Below are 13,551 nucleotides of genomic sequence, written 5' to 3'. Positions count from 1 at the left end.
TTATTTTGTCTTTATCGTTAAAATTCAAAGTTTTCAAACTATTTTTATTAATTTTCCTTTGATTTAATGACATAATTAAACATGATGCCATGTGTAACTTTCTTTTTAATTTAATAAGACTCCTGCTGAGGTTTTTTTTTTGTCAAAATAAAAAACAAATGAACATGAATCTCTTCTGGTTGTTGTATTAGGTCGAAACCCTTGCAAAACAAACAATAGTATATATACTCCATTCATAATTTATTGATAACTTATTACATACAATACTGTTAAAATGCACTGGTAACTTATTACATACATATTACTCAAGTACTTTGATTTCAAAAAGTACTATTTACTGCTATAATCAAAAGTTCCTTTAAAAACGACGGAGTACTTTCCCTGCAATTGCTAACTTTGTCTTATCCTTGATGGTATCAAACCACCGAAAATAAGCATACCTCCATGACTTCTTCAAAACCAATGTGCCACAAACGCTCCAAAAGCCTACGATAAAGCCAAGTACCAAGCTAACAAAGAACCACAACTCATCATGTCCATCTTCATTGTCATTGTCTTTTGGATCCTTGGCAGTAGGATTGCCATCTTCTGAGCACGCAGTAGAAAGAGGAAACCCGCAAAGTAAGGGGTTGCCCTCGTAAATGGATGAATCGATCAGTGTTTGGAGCTGGTTGCCCAAAGGAATTCTGCCACTCAATTTGTTATACGATACATTCATGTAAGACAAGAAGGTCAAGGATGAAAGACTTTGAGGAATCTGTCCCGAAAGTTGGTTGAGTGAGAGATCAAGATTTTCGAGCTGCACCAAATTTCCTATCTCCAAGGGGATGTCTCCGCTTAATTGATTCATCGATAAGTTCAAGTTGTGCAGCAGAACGAGGCTGCATATTTCTTCAGGGATTTCACCTTCAAGGCTGTTCGCTGAAAGATCAATGCTTTTTACATACATCAGAGATGTGTTATACTGGAGTTCTCTTCCTTTCATCACTCCTGTTTGTTGAGCGTACTCCAGATATATATTATAAGCACTGTAATGAGCAACTTTCAGAGCAGTGAGATTATTCAAGCACTTGGGAATAGTCCCTGTAAAGCTGTTGAGAGCAAGGTCTAAGATGTGGAGGTTCTCGAGATTGCACAACTGTTGAGGGATATGTCCACTTAGAAAATTTGACCTCATTCTTAGGATTGACACGAACGGCACGTTCAATCCTATCCATGAAGGTATTTTCCCAGTAAATTTATTGTCCCCAAGATCAATATTCCTCAAACAAGTGCAATTTTCCAAGGAATGAGGAATTTCACCTTCGAGATTATTGTTGTTCATCTTCAACATGTAAAGAGAACCCAAGGCACCCATTGAACTAGGAAGCTTGCCTGACAGATTGTTGTATGCAGCATCTAAAATCATTATGTCAGTCAATAAACTCCATTCTTGTGGGAATTCTCCAGATAACTGATTGCTTCTCAGAGAAAGGAGTAACAAGTTTTTCAAGTTGCCAATGGAGGGCGGAATGGTACCGTTCAAATGATTTTCTGCAAGATAGAGTGATTCCAATTTGGGAAACTTTTGGTCCAAATTCAATGGGATTGGCCCTGAAAATGAATTGGTTTCCAGCTTAAATTTAACCACATTGTCGCCTGACCAAAGTGGTAATGGCCCATGAAATTGGTTGTGACTCAAGTCGAAAATCACCGCATTCGGGAATTTCAATTGGAGTGGAAGTTTTCCATGGATTTGATTGTGAGATAAATCCAAGTACTGAACACGGGAAGATATCTTCAAGAACCAGTCCTCGGGTATGGAATCTGAGATTTCAGTACCATGAAGTTTGACAAAAAGGAGTTCAGTTTGAGACTGAAGCCATACCCCAAAGGCAGGACCTACTTTACAGTAGCCAATGTTAATTTTGTGAAGCATGAAAGGAGGAACCCAATCATAAGACACTTTAAAAGTGAGGGGAATAGGTAGAATTGGCTTTGGCTCTACTCTGCCTAATGCAAGGTATTTTAATCTTGTGAGATTTATGAAATGAGATTCAGTTAAAAAGCCTTCCCATGGGTTGAACGATAGATCGAGGTGAACTAGCTGAGAGAGTTGCCCTAAACTTTCAGGAATAGACCCATTCATATTATTATCGTAGAGGGTAAGAAACTTCAAATTGTGTAGCATCCCTAAAGAGGCAGGCAATTTGCTTTGCAACATATTCGAAGACAAATCTAGTAACTCTAAAACACTATTGGGACAACTTGATAAACCACCCAAAAGCTCTTGAATCCCCCCATCAAATTGGTTCTGTGCAAGATTTAAGATCTTTAGAGTGCAAAAACTCCCAATAAGTTTCGGAATTTGACTCTCGAGGCTATTGAAAGATAAGTCAAGGTGTTCAAGTGATTTGAAGCTTTCAAATTCACTTGGCAAGGGACCACTCAAAGAATTTCCACTTAAATCAAGTTTTCTGAGGTTAGTTAGATTGAAAAACCATTCAGGAAACGGAAACTTCAAATCGTTGTATGACACATCAAGGATCAAAAGTGATGCAAGGCTAAAATTTGCTGGTGAAAGTGGTGGAAGGCCTTGAATTTGGCATGATGACAAGTGCAACTCTACTAGGAAAGGTAGCATGTTGACAACATTTAGCCAACTTACCCTGATGTCACTGAGGTCCAGTCCTTTGAGATTGAGGTGCTTTAATGAAGAGAGACGAGAAAGCCAATTCAAGTTTTCGGAAGGGAGTTCAAGCAAAGAGTCGTCAGATTCTTGGCTGAGGTCAAGATAGTTCAAGTTTGACAAATTACCAAGATGAGGTGGAATCTCTCCTCCAAATGAAGCAGATGAGAGATTGAGATACCTCAAACTTTTAATCTGACCAAAGAATTCGGGAATGGAAATCCCCCGAAAATCATTCTGGCTTAGGTCTAGGTGATTCAAATGTTTCAAGCTAAGCAAAGAAGGATTTATCTTACCACCCAAAGAAGAGTACTCCATCTCGTCCCACTCTCCATCAAAAGCAGAAAGTGTATACGTGTACGCATTCCGGAGATTCATCATTTCAACACGACCTGTGCCGTTGTTGCATGAAATTCCCTTCCACTGACAGCAATCAAGTCCAACCCACGAAGAAAACCTCCTGGAAGGATCAGTAACACCTTCTTTGAAGGCGAGAAGCGCACGTCTCTCTTCATTGACGCATGAATTCACACAAGTGTGTAGATATGAAGAGGCCAAAAACAAGAGGAGCAAATAGTGAGCTATTTTGAGGTGATAAGAAGTGTTGAGTAAGTAAGTTGCAAAGCTAACCATCGTTGTACAAACTTCTCTTTGCTTTGGTGGAGATAGCTTCTGAAGTTCTGAGCACAATAGTTGAATTTATAATTCAGCTCATGCCTCCTAAATTCCAAATTTCATGAGTGCTCTAAGTTTTGGTCACCAGAGTCTTTGATTGGGATGTTTTCCACTTATTTCAACCTCCAATTCTCCGCACTAAGTGTTGGATGGTTCAAAGGCATTGTTCCAATATTAATTTTTTTTGAAAACAAATTGCCGACACTGACAGTATACTTCTTCCAAAATATCACCAAAGTCATGATGTTTGCTTTCTATGTGAGAACTTGTACTCGAATACTTAAAGGAAAATTCAAGAAAATATGGAAAACCATGATTTATTTAGTAGCCTGCAAGTACATTACACAAACATGATAGGGTTAATTGGTTTAGTATTGTTGCGTAAACCATCGAGTTATTAACTTATAAAATAAGTTTAAAAGTAACTGATCATACAAAATTAAGTTAATTAAAAGGAAAACTAATGAAAAGGGTTTGAAAACTTTGAGTTTTAACGATAAGGACAAAATAAAAGGTAAAGTGAATAGTATCGATATTGACTTTTTAGTGTAAAAATATGGTTTTTCGTTAAAGTGAACAGTAACATGAGCTTTTCGTTAAAGTTCCCTTAATTAAATCATCTGAGTAACGTTGATCTATCTTCTAAACTCATAAGTTATGGATTTTATAGAACAGCAAGTCCAACTATCAGCTCTAGAAGTCGAATACCAGGGATAGCCGATGGTTTGATGCCCCCTCACTCACTATTCATCAGGCAAGTGTTAGTGAGACTTGGAATGTGCATATCAAAATCCTCTCTAGTACATTTGGAAGATATGTACTCAAAGGAAATGCCCAGCGAGGTCGATGTGCAGTTAACTGAACTGAGCGTGCCATGAAGATTATGTCACTAACAAACACAAAAGTCCCGCCACAGTTAGATTCCGTCACCGCACTTATTAAATTTTAATCACATCATTGGCATTCAAGCAGTGGGCTTTCTCAATTCTAACTGGATGGCCATCATCTAACATGCTTGCATAAGCATAGGGAACAGTTGTAAATGCAGTAAGATCATCGGGGCAAGAAGACTGGTTATTGGCTATAATTATCTGCTTGCTTTCTTCCATCATAGAATTAGGCATACAGTACCCCTTTCTTCTATTGACTGTCCCAAAGCCTGGGACATCTAGGGAATGGTTATAAAACCAACCAAAGATGATGTTCAGGAAGCTTAATTATTCCTACACTAAAACTTTCTCTCTTCCTCCGCAGGACGAGTTTCACGATTGCCATCCCAGCCGTAATAGTGTAGTCACTGAGGGACGCGCGAGTTTGGAAGATAATAAACTTGAAACCATTCGAACAAACCAAAATTTGATATTATGAATAAACTTACAAAATCTTTGAGTTGAGCAAGAAGCAAAAGTCCTTTACGTGTTGCTAGTGGTACAGGTGTGGCCGTGAAATTATTATTATCTTTTAAGGTCTTTATCGGTCATTTTAAAAATAGGTAACCTTGTAATTAAAATTTTCATTAAAAAGCGGATGGAGAGATAAGATATTATGATAAGAATAAAATCAGTTTGAAGAAGAATGTGGGGTGATAGCAGGTGCAGGTGTCCATGAATTATTGGATAGAAGAATTTTGTTGTACGTACAAAACAACCAATAATATGCGCATCCAGGGTCACAAATCTGTGAAAGATTTGGTATTGCAGCCAAAGAGGCGAGTAGCCTTGAGTTGGACACTCCTCTCCTTCCCTTCCTTTTTGGGTGTAATTTGAAGCGTCATGACAAGAATCCGTAAGTTTTGAGTCCCGGCCCCTCTGTGAATCCGTCATGACAAGGCAAACTTGTCGATTTCCTAGGGAGATGAAACAGTAGTGGTACGGTGTGAATGAAAATCAGCAGGCAATTGATCAATATCCCTGAGCTTCAAAGTTGTGATCATAGTTTTCTCATAAGGTCCAACGAGGTAGACTACAGTCTTAGAGGGCGCGAAACCGCCATACTCATAAGTAAACCTAAAATAATTGGATAGAAGGCCTCCATGAATCATTGGTGCAAATACAAATAAACGATACTGCACTAGAAGTACCAACACAATAGCCGGAGGAATTCATACATTTGTGTTTTTATTCCTCACCTATCAAACTTCAAACATCTTCAATGTTTTTCCCCCCAAATATCATCATCACCTTTCTTATTTTCTTCAACATGCATTATAATGTTCTTCAACATGCATTACATTAATGGGGTAGAGGTTTTGAAATTAGAACTTTTTCGACATTTAAAAGAGTAATATCATAAGGCAAGTAACTATTTGGTAAAAAATTCACAACTTACTCCATTATAAGATATACTAGTGAAGTGATAAATTCATTGATAATTACATGTTGAAATGTTACAAGTTCATGTAAAATATCAGGTAAAATTGTTTTGTTCTCGTAAATATTTAAATTATAAATGTTTGATTATTTGGCCTATTAAACATTCAAATTAAGTAGAGATTATAGTAAATTCGTAATAGGATTAGTAAATGTGATTCTCTCATTTTAATCATTTTCTATTTATGATAAACATGAATCTAGCTAATGTTTTCTTTGACATTCTCCTTAGTGAGGCTGTGCCATGGAAGCAATATATTTGGCAAAATGTCTCAAAGACCTCGGAAGTCAAGAGCAACTACACAAAGTGGCATAGTGAGAAGAAGAGAGGGTGGAATTTTTATTTTTTATTTTTTGCAAAGAGGGGGTGGAATTTTGGAATATAGAAAAGAACTAGGGTACCCAAGTTAATAACAAAATTCCGAAACTGGAGCATCAACCATCCGGCATCCAAATTTCAAAAGGAGCAAATAGCAAAAAAAAAAAAAAGAGGTAAAAGTTAAAAAAAAAAAGAAAAAAAAGAAAAAAAAAAGGGGAGGTAAAAGCGAAAAACGACATCGTTGGAACTCCCGACTCCCTGATTGGACCGCCATGTCAAATTCTCCACTGTAGATCCATTAGCCATTTCTGTAGTTTCTGAGCTCTCTCTACCTACGCACAAAAGCCCTCAAATCTTCAAACCCAATTCAATCCCAATGATTCTATTGCAGTCCCAGTCAAGATTCCTCCTCGACACCTTGCTCAATCGCCTCCAAAAGTTCGTCCCTTTTCCCAATTCAACGGTTCAATTCTTCTTCTTCTTCTTCTTCCTCCTCCTCCTTGTCACCCTCTCATTTTGGTATGGTACTACCACCGGGCCGAGTTAGACGACGTTCGCTACCACATTCAGGTGATAGCCCAGAATTCAATTTCGAATTTTGAACAGTTTTGATTAGATGGGTCGTGTAATGACATTGATATTATGCAGGTGACAACTGACAATGAAGAACCCACATATCTTATTGCTTTCGGTATCGCTAACAACTCCACCTCCGGAAACTGTGTTCTTGGGCGCCCCTCCCTCCGGAGCTATAGAGGCTGCATATGGCGCGGTGGTTCAAATTCTTGACCCCCAAAGAGATGGGTTTAATCTTACCTTGAAGCTCAATCTCTCCAAACTCCTCCAGATGAAGGTTCAACGAGTTCCTTTTCTAAGTTCATTATAAAGCTTGCCATTGCCATGGGTATATGTTTTCAAAACATTTAGGAGATCTTGTTAAAGCCAGTCAAGGCAATGAATAATAGTCGGGGTGGTATTCTTTTCGATGTTATTGCGTTTAAGTATGCATTTAGCTTGTTAGACAAGTTTGGCTTGTTTCCAAATAACTTTAGCTTCTTGGACTGCTTGGTTCATTGCTATAAAACCCTTCTTGGACTGCTTGGTCCATTGGTGTAAAACCCAACATTGTCTTAACTTTATTTGGATTCTACTAGATTATCCTCTTTCGGGCGTTCCTTTTTCTTATACATTCCAATTTTATACATTTATCTATTGATTTTTTTTTTTTTGGCTGACTTCCAATTTTTCCTTTTTATTGACTTTGTTCTGTGAATGTCGATTTTGCGTAGTAGAGTACAGACATGCTCTTTTGCTAAAGATTGCATCTGTAAGAGAAGTGGTGCTAGGCGCTCCATTGCGTGGGGTTGAAGAAGCTTGCTGCGAGGACTGTTGCGTCCAATACTGATGAGCTTGTTGCTCTTTTGCATTGACCAAACGAGTCAGTTTTTCCTTATTCCTCAGGTAAAATTACATGTTAAGGCTAAACAAGTTATCATTTTGCTCTTTGTAGTTTTTATGTTCTAACCTTTAGCTACTTAGAGTGACTGCGGTAGAAACATATTCTGATACAACTTGCGATGTTTTTTGCAGGCAAACAAAGTGACGGTAGTGTTCCCTATGAGATTCAAGGACTATAGATATTGTTCTTGCAACTTCCTTCTTGCAGGTTTGATAAGTATACAATCTTAAATTGGAAATATAAATTTTTTACCCGGGAAGAGAATTTGAAGTCTATATGCTAGCTTGTTAAACGCTGCTACCCTCCAAGCTACGCTTCCTTGGATCTATTTACTCTCGTTTTGACATTTTTTAATTACTAAGTGTGATGGTTTTATTACCATTTAGTAATTTGTTGAATCAAGAGGTATGGCCGGAATTAATAATGCCCCTCCTTGTTCCTACCCGTCCTTTAGAACTTAAAGGAAGCTCCCACTGAGAAGCAGTGTCTGCCAGGATTTGTCACTTTTGGTAATGTCAGGGAAATGGTCAGTTTGTTTTTTTATTTTCACTTTAATAAATTGTACAGTGTACCAGTGCAGTTATTTTTCCTCGTCACGTGGAAGGCAAGAAATTGGATCGAACAGTTGGGAGTTTATCAACTTTTCATGCTTATATTAGTTACCATGTTTAGGTGTGTCCTTTTTCACCTAAACTTGTTACTTCCATCTTTTATCCTCATCATTTAAACATATTATGTCATATTACTTTTCTATTGATGACTGGATATGATATGATATGGGAATTGTATAAAGTTAGTATCTTATGTGCTGGAAATAAGATTTTTTCTTTGTCGTATATGCTTTGCTTTGTCTGATTTACTCTTGTTTACAGCCCGTCATTCAATTTTTCCAAACTTCATTTATAAGTAATGCTGGACCAACATTTTCATGCTGTTAGTCCATGTCCTCCACAACTTTTTTGTTCTGTCTGTCTATAACTTACTGACTGTGATTGCAGCTTGGAAGCGTACTATGTCTTCACTGATTAATGTGTATGTATTTCTTCATTTGATATGTTTGATCTCAATCTCTTTTTGTGCATATTCTTTTGCAGTGTTTCAGAGGGTTTCATGCATACAAGGATGAGACGTCGGTGGAAACTTTTATTGAGGTAGTATTTTCTCTTTCCAGTATAATTTAAGCTACATTATCTGTATTTCTTCAGTTGCTTGATAGTATCTTGAGTGGTTCTATATTAACCCCCACCGTTCTAAAATTTCTAAATTGATTTTACCCTGAGAAAAGAGAACTTGAATGAAAACTGGAATTTGTGTTCCCTTCTTCCACCCTCTCCTCCTCCCTTGTCTCTCGGTACATGCACATGTTATGTTAAATTGACTGATCAGTATTTTGTATCACAAGCAAAGAGATAAGAGTCTTAAGGATAGGAAGAAAACATTCATCACTAAACCAAGTTCAAAAGCAATTCTCAATTTCTGAATGATTATTTCCGTACATGAGTAGGGGTTTTAAATAGTCTAGGCATGGAACAACCTTCCATGAGTAGGTTAACCCTTACTAATAATCATACATGAACCATGGTTTAAAACTATGCATGAACCTATATGAAACACTAAACAAACTTTTAATTAAATATGATGAATGCACCATTTAATAATTAGACGAGTCCATATTTGGTGTCATACGCTTCCACTGCGCACTAACTCATTCTCGAGTTTTGTTTGGTTTTCCTCAATCTTTCGGATGTCCAACTAACATTTTCCACTCATCCAATTTAACACCAATAAATTTGAAGAACTTGAAAATTTCCAAGAAACAAAACAATACAAAGAACTTTTGATTTTCCACATTCTTATAAACCATGCACGCACCAATATTTTTCCCTTAATAACAATTACCTTGAGATAATGCTTCTGAATCACTTCATACTCATAATTTGGGATTGAGTAGAAATAATTCAAACCATATTGAAAAATTCTATTCAATGGTTTCCTTCTCATACCTTGAACAATGAAATCTTCCCAAAAAGTATCATGAATTCAGGCTTTGCGTCATTATATAGCTATTCCTGGAACTCTTCAACCATTGTTATCACATCTTCACTACCATTATAATAATTAAAAACTGACAAAGACTGGAAAACTTCTTGACCAACGTCATCAATTGTACGCTCGTCATCACCATCATCATGGACAAAATTATATCGATATATACCACAACAAATTTCACAAGCACCACTTGGTCAAAGGTCAAACTTTGGAGGAAGATTAAGATATAGAAATTTGTCACTAGAAAAAAGATTCTCATCGAATCCATCATTAATTCTCTGTTTCATGACAGGGATCATCATGTTCTAGAGGTTCATAGCGCTCAAGACGACATTGGAGCTCCTACACTTGCCTCCTTAGGTTGTCCATTACAATGTCACGCATATCTCTCTCACGTTGTGGTGAGTCCGGACGAGCTTGTTGGCCTCCACGATATGATCGAATAAAGCTCTGACAACCAATTTGACACCGGATAATGGAGATCAAAGAGAAACCACAAGTGAACACTCAAAGATAAACAACTCGCCACTCTAAGGAATCTACCAAAGAGACAAGTGTTTAAAGATATGAAGAAAACACTATTCACTAAACCAAGTTTAAAAGTAATTCTCAATTTCTGAATGACTTGGTTTTAAATGGTTGAGGCATGGAATAACCTTCCATGAATAGGTTACCCTTATTAATGATCATACATAATCATAACTTAAAACTATGTATGAACTTATTTAATACTAATCATGAACTTAAATGAAAACATTAAACAAACTCTTAATTAAATATGATGAATGCACCATCTAATCATTTGACGAGTCTAGATTCGGTGTCATAGAGAGACAGCATTCCAGTGTTTGTACAATAGTGCAGTGCACGTACATTTGTAAATTCTAACGCAGGGAAGAATAAAAATTAAAAAAAAAAAATAAAAGCATTTTGTTATTTGTGCAAGTGTTTACAAGTATCTAAGAAATCCCAGAGGCACAAAGTTCCACTAGAGATCAAGACATGATACTGTCAATAATCAAACCGTCATTGACAATAATTTCATGATTTTCAACCCTGATTGCATAAAATCCCTCGATGCATGATTTCACGGCGCTTGGAAGTCTGCCACCCAAACACAGCTTAGTAGTAATCTGCATATAGGAAGTGATCAAAAACAGAAAGAGCAAACAGTGAACAGTGAACAGTGAACAGTGGAAGTGGACAGCATCTAATCCATTGTACAAATATTTCTTTGCAGCAGATGGCTACTCAATCAAAGTAAAATTATAGGAGGCAGCAACGAGCTCAAAAAAAAGGTATTGAAGTTAATGGTGCCCAGAAATTCCAAGCCCTCAACACATTTTCTTGACTCTGATTGCCAAAGCAAGTATGCTATACCCCCACAAATGTAGATGAATTGATTAAATTTTCTTGACTTTGGGAGTTTGGATTATTGATTGTATACATAAACAATTGCGTATTCTTGGACTAAACTATCCATTGTACCAAGATTTATTAATTTGTCATGCTACTATAGTAGTGTTAACTATTAGAGTTACGAGCCACAGGTCAGATTTTCATTGCAAGGTATGAATAATTTTCTTAATATGCAATTAATGTTATAATTAGTTAAGCCGTATGCGTGTGTCAGAAAAGGATAAACAAAACTAATTAAGATGAAACTGGGGTAGCATTGTGATAAGTTTCTAATTAGTTAAGCCGTATGCGCGAAATTAGCGGGTAATTACATGATAGACTCATATGTAATACTAGTCAAATACGAACAATAAACAAGTCGAGTTAGTGCACAGTAGGCCACAGTAGAATTACCATCGACAAAACAAGTCATATTTTTCAAGCATATGGGAATGGTCCCAGAAAAGTTGTTGCGACCAAGATATAGGATACGAAGGAGGGAAGATAGCACAATTGCTAGGGAAGATGTCCGCTTAAAAAGTTGGATCGCAATCTTAGCATAGACAAGTCTGCTATGTTTGATATCTTTCGTCCTGTTTTTCGTTTCGCTGATGTTTCTTTGGCTTTCTATTCGCGGGTTTAGGCCTCATACCCCCTTGTATTCTTCTATTTTTGTGTTTCATTATTTAATAAATTTCATAGGGATGGGGGGTTATTCTATTGAGAAGTTAATCCTTTATAATTGCTCTGTGTGCGAATAAAGTAGTCTACTTCGTAGTTATGGCTGTTCATGGGGTCTTGGTTCTTTCTTACCCCCTTGTGGCCTTGTGCACATTTAGAGAGTAAGATTGCTACTGTAGTCCATTACATGTACTTCGACTCGCCTAGTCCGTTATTTTCAACATATAGAAAGCAGTCAGCAAGTAAAAGCAATAATGTTGACACTCAACTAGTCAAAGTCTTTCTTTCCTTTGATATATCTATTTTTATTGTCCTTCAGTTGAAACTTGAAAGTTCCTCTCTCTGACTTTTATACGTCGGATCTTGAATAAAGGTTCAAAATGTGAATTTTCACATTGGCGTACGTCAAAATACCACTGAACATGGTGGAGATTGTAATTTGCAAGTTCGCAACATGCAAGACCGCTGCCCGATGAGGTAGTCAAGTTCCTTATCACAAAGAGTCATTTCTCCTTATGTAAAAGTTCAATCCGATGGTAATTTCCAGGTTACAAAGAAAAATCAACTACGACCAAGGTTTTTACTTAGTCAGTTGAAGTAATAATGGTAGGGTGCATGACTTTACTGGTTGTACATACTGATGATTTTGGTATGAATATTGTGTGGCTGGTCGAATCGTAATTGCCTTTAGGAGGACGTTCCATGATGCATTACTAGGTTTGGCATGGTAAAATACTTAAATTGATTGGCTACAATACTTACACATATTATTGCACATGAATATATAACTTTCTTTGCCAAAACAGCAATATTTACTCTGTTTATTTGCTGGTCTAACACAAATTGATTTTTTCTGTTTTATTTTTTATTTTTAGGGTAATTGAAAAACGTCCTGCCTAAAAAAAATAAAAAAATAAAAAATAAAAAAATGGAAGCAAAAGATGAAAAAAAAAAAAAAAAAGCTGGACGCCATGAGGAGACGCCTAACATTGCTCTTGGAAAAAGAGACACCAAGCTAGCCGCCCAGCCATCAAGGCCGTCTAAGCACGCCCCAAGATGAGTCTTTTAAAACACTGTAAACAGGTTAAGTTAGTGTACATAAATAATTTTATTTTGACATGACAAATTTAGTTGAAACATAAGTTGTTTCTGATGTTGAATATCTAATATTTGATTTTTATTTCAGGTTTCTATACGAGGAATTGTTAGAGGAACATTCATAATATGATAGAATTTCTTGATTTAATGATCAGCAAGTCCTTTATACATTACAACATTTTGATAAACAAATTTTCAAATATGTTTCTCAAAGAACAGACATTGTGCAGAGTTGGCAAAGAAATAATATTAGGATTTTATTTATTCCAGTACCAACGTTTTATATTCTAGTATTTCATTATTTTCATGCCTCTTTCACAGCACAGCAAGACTGTTAATTTTTTGAGAAAAGAAAGTGCATGACTATGATTTTCAATATAGGACCTAGCAAGAATATTATGACATGTTCAAGAGTTTTAACACAATTACAACTATAACAATTAAGTTAGAAGGTTAGTTAAATTATTACATCACAACATATATATATATATATATTATTAGGTTAGTGTCGAAGCATCTGATACTGAATAGTTCAACAAACTCTGTTAAGTTTGTTTAATTAAAACAACCCTAAACCTTAAATCGTAAACCCACTTGATTTAATGACATAATTAAACATAATGCCAGGTGTAAATTTCTTCTTCATTTAATAAGACTCTCGCTGGGTATTTTTCTTTTTCGTTTTTTTTTTGTTTGGTTTTCAAATTTAGAAAAACAAATGAAAGTGAATCTCTTTTGGCTGTTGTATTAGGTCGATATCCTTGCAAAACAAACATCAGGATACACACTTAATTCACAATTTATTGGTAACTTGTTATCTAGAAGAAACTCGACG

General features: G+C 36.3%; 1 protein-coding gene and 1 pseudogene across 1 annotated transcript; one reads left to right on the top strand and one right to left on the bottom strand.

Annotated features, from left to right (window-relative positions):
- Window positions 1–201: 201 nt before the first annotated feature.
- Window positions 202–3,339, bottom strand: LOC103953351 (receptor-like protein EIX2). The gene has a single exon (XM_009365094.3). The coding sequence runs from the start codon at window positions 3,299–3,301 to the stop codon at window positions 359–361; it is 2,943 nt and encodes a 980-aa protein (XP_009363369.2). The 5' UTR covers window positions 3,302–3,339; the 3' UTR covers window positions 202–358.
- A 1,776-nt stretch (window positions 3,340–5,115) lies between these two features.
- LOC125470537 lies at window positions 5,116–10,316 on the top strand (annotated as a pseudogene).
- The last annotated feature ends 3,235 nt before the right edge of the window (window positions 10,317–13,551 follow it).

Source organism: the organism of the source record quoted next, unplaced genomic scaffold (assembly GCF_019419815.1).
Source record: "Pyrus x bretschneideri cultivar Hongxiangsu unplaced genomic scaffold, Pyrus_bretschneideri_v1 Contig50, whole genome shotgun sequence".
In the NCBI taxonomy this organism is placed as follows: Eukaryota; Viridiplantae; Streptophyta; class Magnoliopsida; order Rosales; family Rosaceae; genus Pyrus; species Pyrus x bretschneideri.
This window is presented reverse-complemented; position numbering and strand designations above follow the sequence as displayed.